The 15,478-nt window shown below is 44.5% G+C and overlaps 1 protein-coding gene across 3 annotated transcripts in view; it reads right to left on the reverse strand.

Moving 5' to 3' along the window:
• The window catches only part of KRCC1 (lysine rich coiled-coil 1), a 160,083-nt gene that overhangs the window by 31,411 nt on the left and 113,194 nt on the right, over nucleotides 1–15,478 (reverse strand). For 2 of the 3 annotated variants that reach the window (XM_029593013.1, XM_029593028.1), the window contains one exon: nucleotides 3,445–3,720. In XM_029593013.1, coding sequence (XP_029448873.1) covers nucleotides 3,445–3,720 — 276 coding nt within the window. The remainder of the gene's footprint in view (nucleotides 1–3,444; nucleotides 3,721–15,478) is intronic. The other variant, XM_029593019.1, reaches the window with a different exon arrangement.

Raw genomic sequence — 15,478 nt, forward strand, 5'->3', positions numbered from 1 at the left:
CCAACACCTTAATGATCTTGGACATTGATTCTGTGGCACCTGTCTGCATTGAGCTCTCGATCAGTCAGTCATTTAGATAAAGATACACGTACACCCCAGGGCTGCCACCTGGCTCCAGATTTTCAGGACAGGTTAATCCAGTCCTGGTTTTGCCCAATGCATGAAAGAACTTGTAGTTGTGATTTCCCTCTTGCAGTCCCTAAGAAAAGCAAGACTACAAATGTCTGAATGCAATGGTGTACAACCAAGATTAGATCAGCCTGCCCTGAAAATATGGAGCCAGCTGGCAACCATAGGGCACCCCCCATGGCAAGACATTTGGTGAAGAAAATCTGGTCTGATACTAGGCCAAAAGGCAGTACTGGCATATGGTCTCTCACAATCTGAGATATTTCCTGCGATGGGGAAAAATCTTTATGTAGGTGTAAGCAGTGACGGATTTAGAGTTTTTATCACCCCTAGGCACTGTTAGTGCTGTCGCCTCCTACTCTGTGACATCAGACAACAAGGAGCAGATTTAAGGAACAGCCTGACAGTTTGCTGCAGCAGCTCAAAGGTAGATTGATTCAGTGACAAAAATTAGAAAATTCTGAAGCATACTGACAAATATTTTCTTCTTTTATATTATGCAATAAAAATGAAGTAATTTTCCAAATTTGCTTACAACTTGAAGTCAATAGAATTTTAGACTAAAGTTTAGAACTTCTATGTATAAAGCTAATTTTGAGATAGAGATGTGCACCATTACTTTATGTACGGTTTAATGTACCAGGTGGAGTTGTATAGGGAAAAGGGGCTGGATGGAGGGGAAGGAAAATGGGTGGATGAGTGATGGGTGATGAGTGATGGGTGATGAGTTTATATCATTAGTATACGTATATATGATTTTATCTTTCATTTAAAAATGTGACTATGTAATATAACAATGAGTGAGGGTAAGATTAAGTTATTCTGCAAAATTTAATAAAATATAATTAAATAAAGAAGGAGATGAACCTCTTTTAAGAATTCTTAAATATAGAACCTTCTCCATCTCCTCTTTTCCCCCATTAAGGTTGATGGCAAATACTATATCCATCAGGAAGCAAATGTGCCAACATTGGCCCTTCAAAATCAGTAAGTAAGGGTTTTGTAATAAGTCAGATAGCATATGTATAGTCAAATCATATATAATAAAGGCCTTATTTACCATCAAACATGCATTAAAACAGTGTTTCCCAACCAGTGTGCCATGGCTGGAATACCGCGGCTGCAGTCTCATTTCCTGTTTCCTTCGTAGCCTGCAGAATATCCTCCTGCCAGCAGGGAGTGTTGGAGAGCAGCGCTTATCGGCAGTTGCTTCTGCTTCCCCTCCTGTGCAACAGAAACTGCACGGGGCTCTGTAGGCCTGTGAGACCTGCTAGCCCTGTGCAGTTCAGATTGCAGAGGGTGGCTGATAAAGGAGAAAGAAGTAGCATTTGGTAAGCCTGATCCCAGAATTTTGCTGTTCAGGGATTGGGGGTGGAGTGGGGAAAGGTACAGATGAATGTGCCACAGTATGTTGGGGGAAAGGGAAGGGAAGGTGATGATGCCAGGAGATGGAGGACAGGGAAGTTGATGATGCCAGGGTTTGGGGGAGAAGGATGGCGGGAGAGGGAAGATGAAGATGATTCAAGGGAGTGGGGATGAAAGGTGAAAGGAGAGGGAAAGCAATAATGATGCCAGGGAGTGAGGTTGAGGGAAGGTGATGCCAGGGTGTGGGGGAAACGGAAGATTGATGATGATGATGATGTTGATGATGTCAGTGGGGAAGAATAGAGAGAGAGGTAAGGTGATGATGCCAGGGGGTGAGGGAGAGAGAAGATGATGATGATGATGCCAGGAAGTGAGGGAGAGGCAACTGATGCCAGGGTTAAAGAGAAAGGGAACAGAAGGTGATTGGCATGGGGAGTAGAGGGAGAGAGAAGAGAAAGTGATGGTGCCATGGAAAGGAGAGAGAGAGAGAGAGAAGGAAATTGATTATGCCAGGAGGTGAGGGATGATGCTAGGGGATGGAGGGAGAGGGGTGGATGCAGAGGGAAGGTGATGATAATGCCTGGGGATGGGGGAGAGGAATGGAGGGAGAGGGAAGGTGATGATGATGATGCCAAGAAGTGAGGGAGAGTGATAGACACAGAGGGAAGGAGATGATGCCAGGGGGTGAGAAGAAGGGGCAGAGGGATGATGATGATGATGATGATGATGATGGGGGGGGGGGGGGGGGGGGGAAGGAGAGGGAAGGTGATGATGATATGAGGGGGCTGGGGAGAGGGATGGTGATAATGATGCCGGAGGAGAGGATGATATGAGGGGGCTGGGGAGAGGGATGGTGATAATGCTGCCGGAGGAGAGGAGGAGGGAGAGAGAAGATTAAGATGATGCCAGGGGGTAGAGGAGAGGGGTAGAAGGAAAGGGAAATTGATGATGATGCAAGGGTGGGGGAAGAGGTGGTAGGGAGAGGGAAAGTGATGATGGTGGTGGTAGGAAAAGGAAGGTAATGATGCCAGGGAGTGGGGAAGAGGGGCCGAAGGACAGGGAAGGTGGTGATTAATGATGCCAGGGGTGAGGAGGTGGAGAGAGAAGGTGATGTTGATGCCAGGGAGGGGGAAGAGATGGTGGGAGAGGGAAGGGAAGAAGATGATGATGCCAGAGGACAGGCATGATTATGATGCTGGGGGAAGAGGGAAGGGAGAAGGTGATACTGCCAAGGGGTAGGGGGAGAGGGAAGATAGAAGAGAAAGCGATGATAGGGAGCCACATCGAAGTGATCCCTGTGCCAGGTGTGCCATGTAACAAAAAAAGATTGGGAACCACTGCATTAAAACATTAACATTTAATTGAAGCCACTAGCCAACCTGTTTGAATTCCAACTTAACAGAGCTAATAAAAAAAAAAAAAAGAGTTAATAAATTTTGTCCTCTTCCTGTTGAGCCAGAAATGGAGGAATATTTTCCTCTCCCCATCACCACCACCCTATGCCATTTTGGCTACCTATCTCTAGACTACCTCTAACCTCTCTCTGTCCTTTCTGAGATGTGTATCCCTAACTATACAAATTATTGAGAGTGAGGCATGATCACTTCCTTTTTTCTGCTTGTAATGCTTCTTCCTATGCATCTCAACATTCTTCTAGCTCTAGCCAATGCCTTGTTATGCTGTTTAGCTACCTTAAGATCATCAGACTCTATTACTCCTAGGTCTCTCTCCTGGTTGGTGCACATCAGCTTCTCACCCACCATCTCATATAGCTCGTTTGGATTTCTATAAACCCAAATGCATGTCTCCCCACTTTCTTGCACTGAATCTTAACTGCCAAACATTTGACCACGCCTCAAGTTTTCTTAGATCGTGTCTCTTTTATGCTATTTCCTCAGGTGTGTCCATTTTGTTGCAGATTTTAGTGCCATTCTTAAAACTGTTACTTACCATTTGAGTCTGCAGACACTGCTTCATCCTGCATTTCTGCCATCATCTTCTTACGTGCCATGTTTCTTTGGTGCTTTTTCCCAATATAATGCTGTTGGGCCATTAGTGGACTGTTAAAGGGAGCAGAACAGAGCTTGCAATACTTATCGGGATCATCTAAATCCAAGGCATTGTCCAATGAGGAAAGCAATTCAGTATCTGCATCCTGTTGCTTGGGTTCTTCAGCTGGAGTTTGCGGTGGGATTGCTGGCAAAGTATTAGTAACCAGTGTATCTGCTAATACAATACAAAAGAAACTATACATTATCTGAAAAATATCCAAAATAAATTATTTCAAAGAGCACCAGTTCTACTAGCAAAAATCTAGTTTTAGTTCATTTTAACAACAAAACTACAGAATAACAAATCAGCGATTGCTTTTCTTGTACAGAAAGATTTGAGAGAGCAATTTTCAGCAAGTTGGCTATGTGGGTACTTTTGTACCTGGTAGGTAACTTTCAAATTTAGCTACTGGGTATGCAGGTAACCCCCCCCCCCCAACAAAAAAAAACCCAAAAAACAGTTTGCTTATTTGTAAACAGGGTTCTCCAAAGACAGCAGGATGAATTAGCCAAGACACATGGTGATATCATCCGACAATGCCATCATGGACCCAGATCTCAATCCTCAGTAAAGCTGTACTGGGCATGCATGATAGTTTCCATACACATGTACTGCCTTGTCAGTAGCTCAGGCTCTTGTACAGTTTAAGCTTTAACAAGGTCGTCGACTCTCCAGGGAGGCAGGTGTTCAATAAGTATGGCTAATTCATCCTGCTATCTATGGAGATCCCTATCTACAGGTATGCTAGCTTGCTTTCTCTATTGACAAGCAGGGCTAAATTAGCCATGACTCTTAGGGAGTTCCATGTTGAGCATTGTATAGTGGAAACATTTACTTTAGACCAGTGGTTCTCAATATTTTTCTCACGTGACACACCTGATGGACAGTGCTCATATGTGCGACATACCCAATGGCTTGCTGAAGGGGGGGGGCAATGCCCCTGGGCACAGGGCCATAGAGGATGCTGATGGCCAACATAGGGAGGCCCATGTGGCTGTCAGGGGACCCCATCCAACTGGTGGCCAAAAACGGAGAGAGGCCATGTGGCCACCGGTAATCTCCATCCCACTGGCTGCTGAAAAACAGGAAACCACCGGTGGACCTCATCCCACTGGTGGCTGAAAAACAAGTAGGGGGGCCATGTGGCCATTGGTGGATTTCATCCCACTGGCAACTGAGCAGAAAAGTGCATCCTTCTGGGCCAGCCTCGTGGAATTAAAAGCTGATGAGGGTAGCAATTTCTCTATGCTGATCTCACGATGCATGAGATCAGCATGGAGGAAGTGCTATCTCTGCAAATTTTTAATATGCAGGGCCTGCACAGAGGAGGCAGCAGGGCTTCAGTAGCAGCGGTTATCTCGACTCCTCCCCAACAGGCACGTAGCAGCAGTGACAGCAGTAGCAAAGGACTGAGAGAGGCTCTAAGGCTGCCAGGCAAAGAAAGAGAGGGAGACATGCCTTCAGGGTTTGTATATGTGTGAATGAATGGGTGCCTGCCTGGGCGTGTGTTTGTATGAGTGTGGAATGGGTTCCTGCCTGGGGGTCTGTGTATGGGTGTAAGAATGAATGGAAGCCTGCCTGGGGGTAGGGGAGTGGTGTGAGAATGAAAGGAAGCCTGCCTGGGAGTCTGTGTGTGTGAGACAGAATGAATGGGAGACAGCCTGGGGGTCTGTGTATGTGAGAGTGAATGGGAGCGTGCATGAGTGTGTTTGTGTGAGAATGTATGGGACATTGTCTGGGGCTGGGCCAGTGGTGGGAGAATGAATGGAAGCCTGTCTATGGGTCTATGTGTGATAATGAATGGCAGTTTACCTGGAGGTGTGTGTGTGTGTGTGTGTGAATAAATGGGTGCCTTCCTGGGGGTCTGTGTGAGAATGAATGGGTGCTTGCCTGGGAGTGTCTTTATATGTGAATGATTGGTGCCTGCCTGAGGGGTCTGTCTGTGTGTTTGTGAAAGTGTGACAATGGGTGCCTGTCTGGGGGTCTGTGTGTGTGTGTGAGAATGAATAAGAACTTGCCTGGGGCTGAGATAGTGGTGTGAGAATGAATGGGAGCCTGCTTGTGGGTCTATGTGTGTGAGAATGAATGGGAGTTCACCTGGAGGTGTATATGTGAATAAATGAGTACCTGCCTGGGGGGTCTGTGTATGTGTGCGAAAATGAATGGGTACCTGCCTGGAAGTGTGCGTCTGTGTATGAGAATGATCGGTGCCTGCCTGTCTGTGTGTTTGTGTGAGAGTGAGAATGGGTGCCTGCCTGGGAGTCTGTTTGTGTGTGTCTGTGTGTGAGAATGAATGGGAGCTTGCCTGGGTGTGTGTGCGCGGCTGCCAGTAAGAGTCAGTGTGTGTGTGTGTGAGGGAATCTGGGGGAGTAAGAGCTTGTGTGTGCATGGTGGGGGGAGAGAGAGAGTCTGAGAGCCTGTGTAGACTGTGTGTGTGTGTGTGTGTGAGTCTGTGAGAGACAGAGATTGTGCATGTGTATGAGAACATGTCTGTGTGTGCACGAGGCTGAACGTGTGTGTGTGTGTGTGAGAGAGAGAGAGGATAAAGTTTGTGTTCCCCCCTAGCCTCCCAATCTTCAACAATCTCAGGATGACTGGAAATCAAGAGTTCCCAGTTATGGACAGAAGGGGCTTTTTAAAATCTTTATTAGTTTAATTATTGGGTGTTATTTAATGTATTCTCATCTCGTGATGCAAGAGATGAGAATACAGGAAGTGCTAGTACCGCAAGTACTGAATTACCGCGGGGCCAGCATGCAGCAGGAGGTACAGAACGGTTGCTCTCCTTAACGAAGAAGATTCAGGCTGGTGAGAGCAGCAGAGGAGGAATGACCTGTGGACTCTACCTTCCTAGTCTGCATGTGTGTGTGTGTGTGAATGGGAAGCTGCTTGTGATGGGTGTGTGTGTGAATGGGAGGGTGCCTGGGATGCATGCATGTGTGTGAATGGGAGGGTGCCTGGGATGCCTGCATATGTGTGAATGGGAGGCTACCTGGGATATGTGTATGTGTGTGAATGGGAGCCTGCCTGGGATGTGTGTATGTGTGTGCACATGCATGCATGGGAGCCTTCCAGGGATGGGCAGAGTATGTATGTGCGAGAATGGAAGCCTGCCTGGCATTTGGGTGGATATGAATGGGAGTTTGCCTGGAATGGGTGGATGTGAATGGGAGCTTGTCTAGGTTGTGTGTGTGAGAAAAAATGGGAGCCGCCTGGGTTGTGTGTGTATATGTGTGCGAGAGATAGAGAGAGAGAGAGAGAATGGGACTGCAGGTGGATGCCAACCTGCCAGCAGCTTAAATGAAGAGGAAGGCCTGGAGCCGCTGGCAGATGCCAACCAAAGAAGAGCTGGAGATGACTGTGGGTTTGTCTGAGAGGAAGCATATGTGTGTGTGTGTGTGTGTGTGTGATTGTGTTGTATGTAAATATAAGAAAGAGGAGAAAGTCTGTGCACTCCACTCCTACTAATCCATGACAATCTCAGGGTGACTGAAAATCAAAAGTTCCCAGGTATGGAGAGCTTGAATTTTTAAAATCCTTTTTAGTTTTATTTTTTGGGTATTATTTAATGTGTCTTCTGTTTTGAAATATTTTATTTGTGTTTTAGACATTTGAAAAAATTGTATGTAAGTTTTTAATTATTTGATCTTTTATTTGTCATCTGTTTTTGGAATATTATTAGCATGTATTTACTATTATGATTATGTATTCATTTTATTTCTTGATTTTGTTGTTTGATGTTTGAGGAATGGTGATGTTCTGGTTTTTATTGTTGCACTACATAGAGAGTTTGGCTTCTTGAGGTTTCCAGTTCAGGTTTGGTCATGTTTATATTTCTACTTTATGGTTGCTCTTTTCTGTATTTGGTGAGGGTCTATTTATGTTCTGCATGTGTGACTGAGGTAAGGTATTCTCCTAATAGGAAGTGTATTAGTGTTTTAGGGTTTTGGAGGGTCAAGCTCACATTCAACGCCTAATACCATATGGGTTCCAAGTGTGTTTTTATAGGATTTCTAGTTAGCATCTCAGCAGTGCATGTAAATATAATGTAAGTGATATTTTTACCTCAGAATATGGTACTTTGATATTTTTCATGTAAAATGTTATTATAAATGCATAATTCTTATCAGTGTGTGTGGAGCGGGCCGAGGTTGGGGGGCGGGCACTGTGCAAGGTTATAATGTTCACCTTGGGCACCTAATACCCCGGGGGGGGGGGGGGGGTGTGGTGGTATCCGTTTTCAAAGTTTGTATCACTGAAGGGAGCTGGGATTTTTTTTTTTGGTGGGCCTGGGACAGACAATGAACAGGGGGGGGGGGGGGGGGGGGGGGGAGGGCCAGCACAGTAATTGTTCGCACAGGGTAGCAAAAAACCTAGAATTGGCCCTGCCAGTCCTCACACACACTTTGACTGAGTCTCTTTGAGCATGCTCAGCATGCCATTATACCATGCATCCAAGCAGAGTCCCTTCAGTCTCATAATATAGAATTCAGGAATAAACGAAAAAGTGGAAACCCAACTGCATGGGGTAGCAGGCAGGTTTCATGAGGATTAGCATCCTGCTGTCCTCGGAGAACACCAGTTACAGGTAAGCAACTCTGCTTTCTCTGAGGACAAGCAGGATGGCAGTCCTCATACATGGGTGAATCCCTAGTTATAGGCTTGCCTCTCCACAAAAAAGGGGACCAACAAAACACCAAAACAAGTGCCAACAGGCAGAATAACAAAAAGCTTTGTTGGTAACAAGGAGGGCAGCCTGAACAAGAACAAGTCCTAGGCGGGAATAAAGTTGTTTTCTAAACCTCAAAAAAACTTCCAAAGAGCAGGCTGGCCAAACTTCCTGTCACATCGGCCATCCCTATCCAGACAATAATGCGATGTGAATGTGTGAAGAGAACTCCACATCGCAGCTAAGGCTTTTTTGCAGTCCAAACTGTGCAAGGCTTGCTCGCCTTGGTGCGAACGGGGCCTGGAATAGAATGTTGGCAAGACGATGGACTGGTTAAGATGGAAATCTGACACCACCTTGAGGTGCGTATGCAAGACCATTCTATCATGGAAAAAACTTAGTATAAGGTAGATAAATCACTAAGGCCTGGAGCTTGTTGATCCTGCATGCTGAAATGACTGCCACCAAAAATATGACCTTCTAGGTCAGGTATTTCAGGTCACAGGAAGGCAGCAGCTGAAAAGGAGCTTTCATTAGCTGGGCCAGCACCACATTGAGATCCCAGGACGCAGCAGGAGGCCTTAGGGGAAGTTTCAACTGAAACAGACCTTGCATAAACTGTACAACTATAGACTGTACAGAGATGGCTTAACCTCTAATACTGTGATGATATGTGCCAATCGCACTTAGGTGAACCCTCATGGAGTTGGTTTTAAGACCAGCTTCTGAAAGGTGTAGAAGGTAATCAAGCAGTTTGTGTGTTGGGCAGGAGAAAGAATCTAAAGCTTTTTGCTCACCCCACACGGAGAACCTTCTCCACTTCAAGTCCATATGATTTTCTGGTGGAAGGCTTTCTGAAAACCACCAGGACAAGAGAGACATCCTCTGAAAGATCGAGGGGTTGGAGAGTCATCCTCTCAACATCCAGGCTGTGAGCAACAGGGCCTGAAGGTTGGAATGATGCAACTTGCCCCAATCCTGTGTGATGAGATCTGAGGAAGTCCCCAGTCTGATCATTTTTTTTTAAACTGTTTATTTAGGTTGGTCAGAACATACACTGAGCACAACAGAGCATAGCAAAATACAATGATAAAACCAAAATGAAATGAGATACAGCCATATAACAATAGGTATAGACAATTATTGTGCGTTGAAGAATCTCCAGTATGGGTCCCAGATTTTGTCATGTTGTACATTATCCCGTAACAGAAACATAAGTTTTCCAAAAGGGCAACAGAATGGACCTGGGATCTCCACTCTTCGAGAGTGGGGACAGACTTCCATCGTCAAGCTATGATAAAGCGCGCAGCATATGTTGTACTAACAATCTTTGGTATTTACCCAGCCACTGATCTCTTCAAAGCCCCAAAAGACACAACCCTGAGTTAACGAACAGAGAACAGCCTGCAATTTTCCCGATAAGACGCCTTACTCTCTGCCAGAAGATAGAGATAAAGGGGCACTCCCGCCATACATGCAAATATGAACCAGATTGGCTGCACCCAAGCCAGCACAAAGGAGAGGCAGAGGTCGAGAATATGGAGAAGAACAGAAGGCATCTATAGGTGCGCATAATCAACCGGACCATCAACTCAGCCCTTTTAGCACAAAGGGAGGACTTATGCACCCTATGCCAAATCTCTCTTTAGTCCTCTGGACCTATGGAGATCTTCAAATCCCTTGTCCACTGCCTCTCCACCTTTAGGACAGGATACTTGTTCGGAATGGTCTGGTATATCGCAAGATACAAGATAGAACAGGTCTTTCTCGTAGCAAAGCCTTTGGTAAAAGCAAGTTCTAGAGGTGTAGGAGTAGACCAACGCCAACCTTTGTGCTCCCGTCTTGCTAATTACCCCCCCGCAGACAGTCATAATAGGATTGGGAAGAGTCAGGAATCTCAAATTCATCCTGCAAATCTGAAAAAGAAAGAAGTCCCTCGCCATCGTATAGATGCCCCAGGCAGCATAATTTGGTCTCCCACCATTGCTTTGCAGCTAGGCTGAATGCATGAATTGATAACGCTGGATTTTTCCAGAGCGGAGTAAATGCAAATGAAATACCCAAGCCCCTGCACATCACTCTCCATGTTTTAACTGTACAGGCAATAAGGGGGTAATTGTGACAGGCATTGGTGTGCAAGATAATAAAGACATAAGATCTGAGTCGCCAGCTAGGTGCTGCTCTAGAGCAAGCCAGGGAAAGGCCTGATCTCCATACAGTCATGTGAAAATTTCAGAGAGGAGTGCTGCCCAGAAATAAACCTGGAAGTCAGAAAAGGCCATCCCACCCCGCTCCTTGAGCCTACAAAGAGTTTGAAGCCAACCTTCACTATTCTCCCATCTCATAGAAAATCCAAGAGATCACTGTTAAAAGAGAGAAAAAAAACTGCGTAGGAAAAAACAAGGAACATGCTGGAATAGGTAGACAGGCGAGGTAAGATATTCATTTTGATCACATTTATCCTGCCCCCCCCCAAGGAAAGATAATGGCCCCCCACACTCTCAGATCCCGCCTGATCTTAGTAACCATAGGGGCATAGTTCAGCCTATAGAGATCGCCCAAAGTGCTAGATATAGCGATGCCCAAATATTTAATAGAGGTTGACGCACATTTGAAAGGAGCAAAACAAGCAGGAATGTTTCCTGCCCTACAACTCCCAATATGGAAAATTACCGATTTGTGATAGCTAACTTTGTAACCTGCCACAGTACTGAAAGCTGCCAATTCCGCCAACAGCACCGGACCCTCCTTGCCAGGGTCAGATAAAAATAAGAGGACATTGTCCGCTTAGAGCGAGATTAAATGTCGTTGCTCCCTAGACCGAAAACCCATCAGAGTGGGGTGATCCCGTAGCTGTGCCGCAAGCGGCTCTATAGCTAAATCAAATAACAGAAGTGACAGCGAGCATCCCTGTCAGGTGCCCTTTTCGATAGGAAAACGAGTAGACATTTGACCATTGGTGAGAATACTAGCCTTCGGACACTTATATAATGCCTACATCTACCCGCAGAAAGGGGCTGGAAACTCATATTTCTCTAAAACCGTAAAAAGAAAAGGGCAAAGGCCTTCTCCGCATCCAGGCTAATCACTAAACGGGGAGTCTTCTCTTTCTGGGCCAGGGCCATTATAATCAAACAAGCGGCTGCTGATGAAACCTGTTTGATCAGACCCCACCAAAGATCCCATGCAACGTTCTAGCTAAATCTGAAGAACCTTGGCTAAGATTTTGACATCTGCATTCAGTAGGGAGATAGGTCTATAAGCCTCAGGTTCAAATGGATCCCACCCCTGCTTATGAAGCAAAGCTATCGTAGTGTCAAACAGATTACGTGTGCAATTCGGATGGACCTGTAAATAATTAAAAACAAATTTTAATGGTCCTATCAACTCAGTTAAAAAAGCTTATAGACCTCCACTGGAAAACCATCAAGACCAGGACTTTTCTTCCCTGGAAGATGCAAGATTGCATCTTGAATCTCCAAGGTTGAGAGAGGAGCCATCGGCCTCTCCTTCTGGGAGTCAGACAGAGATGACAACCGAACCTCAGCTAGGTAATTTGCAATTGCCTCATCCGAAACAGAGCCATTGGCCGAGTGTAGCTGATGAAAAAATTCCTTAAACTGATCGTTAACTACTTCCTTAGACTGGGCCAAAGAGCCGTCAGCCCTACAGACCCCAGGGATCAATGTCCCCTGCGACCTACATCGCAACAACTTGGCCAGCATAGCCCTCGATTTATTCCCAAACTCGTACACTCGTTTTGAATACCGAAGAATCTGCTCCACGCCCTCCAGTTGCAGCCCCTGGAGCAATGCTCCTCATTTCTCCAGCGCCTTAAAAATGCAATAAGAACCAGTATGTTTATGCACCTTTTCCAACTGTACAATTTGAATCTCCAGGGAGCCCTCAGGGCACTCATACTCCTTCTTCCGATGAGAAGCGAAGCTAATGATCCGCCTGCGCAAAACAGTTTTAAGTGTCTCCCATAATAGAACTGTAGACTATTCCTTGATACTGTGGACCTTGAAAAACTCCTGCACAATGCTCCGAATCATATTGCAGAAGAGTGATGAACGCAGGAGGGAAGCATTAAACCTCCAACCCCATCCTGCAACAGGCCCACTCGTGGTACTCTTCTGCAGCAAAATAGGGCAATGATCCGAAAGGGTGGCTGGCCAAATATCCGCCAACCCCACCCTGAATAATTGCAGACAAGAACATAGAAAAAAATCAATCTGGTTGTAAAATTGATAACAGGCTGAGTAGCAGGTATAGTCTCTGCCCGATGGGTTTTGCTCCCTCCAAACATCCACCACGTCTAAACGTGACATCATAGCTTTTAAAGAATCCGCAATGCCTCCAGGCTGGCTGCCCGTGGGCCTGTTCAGGCCAGGATCTAAACCAACGTTCCAGTCTCCACTCAAGATAAGGGTGAAGGAAGAGAAGGCACTTACTTGCCCGCACAGCTGCAAATAAAAATTCTGCTGGCCTACATTAGGGCCATAGACGTTTATCAGAGCAGAGTGCTCCCCATTTAAAGAGCATTCCAGAAAAACAAATCGCCCCCTCAACATCTTTTTGAACATTCTGTACCACTAATGGCAGCCCTCTATGAATTAAGATGCACACTTCCCTACTTTTGGAATTATAAGAAGAGTATTCTACCCGGACCACCCAATCCCTAACCAATTTAGCACTGCTCCAAACAGCTATGTTGCCTGAACATCTGGTTTTCTAGGTCCCCTTGGCCTTGCTGGTCAGTACTTGGCCACCACCATCTAGCCAGTAAAAACCCAGTTGGTTTCTGGGGCATTACAGTCTGCTGGTATCAACCTAGCTATCCTATGGCTTGAAGTATCATTCAGTCATGCTTCCTTTAACTGCCTTTCATTTTTTCCTTATCACTTCTCCCCTTACGTAAGAAAGAACATAAGACATGTCATACTGGGTCAGCCCAAGGGTCCATCAACTCAGCATCCTGTTTACAATAGTGGCCAATCCAAGTCACAAATATCTGGCAAGTACCCAAACATAAAATAGATCCCAAACTACTATTTCTTATTGATTAATAGCAGTTTATGGACTTCTCCAAACCTTTTTTTAAACCCAATTACACTAACTGCCATAACCACATTCTCTGGCAATGAGTTCCAGAGCTTAATTATGCATTGAGTGAAAAAGCAGAGTTGCTTACTTGTAACAGGTGCTCTCCTAGAACAGCAGGATTTTAATCCTCACACATGGGTGGCATCATCAGATGGAGCCTGGCACGGAAAACTGTCAAAGTTTATTTATTATACGCGCTTTCAACATATGAGCTCAAAGCAAGTTACAGAGAGGGAGGAAGATTTAACAATTTACGTAGTCCGCGAGGTAACTGCACCGCGGAAAAGAAGAGAGTGAAGGGAGACCTCGCCTGGATGTGCAGATAGTAGCAGGCTGGGAAGGCTCAGTCTGCTGGTTAAAGCTTCTAGAACTTTGACAAAAGTTTTCCATTCCAGGCTCCATCGGATTGTGTGGCTGCGGGAGAAAGTGCTTAATTTCCTGTTGCCGCGTAATTTACAATTTGCTGCACAATGTTCTTGAAGCTACTTCAACTTATTTGAACAAAGCTAAAGGGTGCCTGCCTTCAATTTCAGCTCCTGCTCCAGCCAGTTCCCTTGTAAACCATCTGCAAGGAACAAGAAAGGGGGGTGCGGCCAAGGCTGGTTCAGACAAAGCAGATGAAAGAAAAAGCACTTTGCTCTTTAGGCCAGCTCATCTACTCCTGTTGTTCTCTCATTCACCTCTTGTCCTAAAGGGAACTGGAGGGGAGGGGTGAAATTTGAGTAGAGAAAGAAGTCAGAATATTTGATCCCTCTAAGATCTCTTAAATCCAACCAAAGATAATTTTGATATAATTCCCCCGATGATGTCCCTTTAGAAGAATTTCATCATTGTACAAATATTCTTGCATCTCCATACGTGGCCAACCATACATCAGCTACAAAGATGTGGATATGTTTTTGGAAGTCTGCTGGTGTCTCACAGCTGGCAGAGAAAACATTAATTTCAATTAATAGAAGCTTTGCACCACTGCTGACAAGTTTCAAATGTGTGTTAATTCAACTGCTTTTTGTATCTGTTACCATATGCCCAATATATATATGCACATATCTTTCTGTGTAATTATATGACAAACTGCTCATGCTGAGGTCATTTTCAGTATACATAAACTTATAGATCTGGAAAGACAATCAGGACTTTCTTAAGAAAAAATAAAAGGGGTGGTTGCACTATTTCAATTCAAAACAAAAATGGCATTTCACTGTTAAACGTTTGTAACAAATATGTCTTGATAAATTGTTGATTTTTGTAATTGGTAAATTTTGTATTTGTACATAGTTTAAAAACAAACAATGTGAATGGTTTTCAATAAAAAATTAACTTTTTTTTGCATAATCAGAGGTATGAATGTTTATGCAAAATTGCCTCAGAATCTTGAAAAACCTGGTGCTCTAGTTATGTACTCTTATTAATAATTGAAAAATTGCATAGCAAAGTCATCATATATTTAAAAGTAGTGGATGTTTGTGATTGCCATTCTCTTCACAAAATACTGTTTAGCGTGAAATGCTGTTATGGATAGTGGCTTCCCTCTCCTACAAACAATTCTTGGATTTTATTATTTAGAAAATAATAACATTTGTGGATTTCAGTTTGCAAGCTAAGCACCAGGTTCTTTCTTTTTTGGTCTATATCATTGTTTTAGCTTTACACCATGCTGATTGTTCTATAGTGAGCAGCATTTGGATTTTTAAGGCCATTGTTTAGCAAACTTTTTCGATTAAAACCTAGGTCAAAATGTCTGGACACATCATAAACAACTTACTACAAATCAACATTTTTAAGGTGTTTCATCAATTTAGCCTCTTTAAAAGGTAAGCTAATATGAAATGTAAAAGAAAGATATATAACGGTAAAACACAGAGTTATACACCCTCATACTAAGCAAAATACCTTTAAAATTAACAGATTTCTTTTTGAAGGGACCTGGCAGTTTCTTCCTGTTCCTTTTGGCCTTCTAGTTCAATTTGAATTAGTCAGTATTTGGCTACAAAGCCATCAGCCTTCATTCTCAATTATCCTGGGTTTTTTCCCCTGTTTTTATATTCCTCTCCCAACTCAGCCCAGCTATCACAGCGTCAGTGCTTGGCTAAGGGCAACATACCATAGCTCCTTCTATTACTCAACTAACATGGATAGTAAGTCTGGCTACTAGGT

This window comes from Rhinatrema bivittatum, chromosome 1 (assembly GCF_901001135.1).
Source record: "Rhinatrema bivittatum chromosome 1, aRhiBiv1.1, whole genome shotgun sequence".
Lineage (NCBI taxonomy): Eukaryota > Metazoa > Chordata > Amphibia > Gymnophiona > Rhinatrematidae > Rhinatrema > Rhinatrema bivittatum.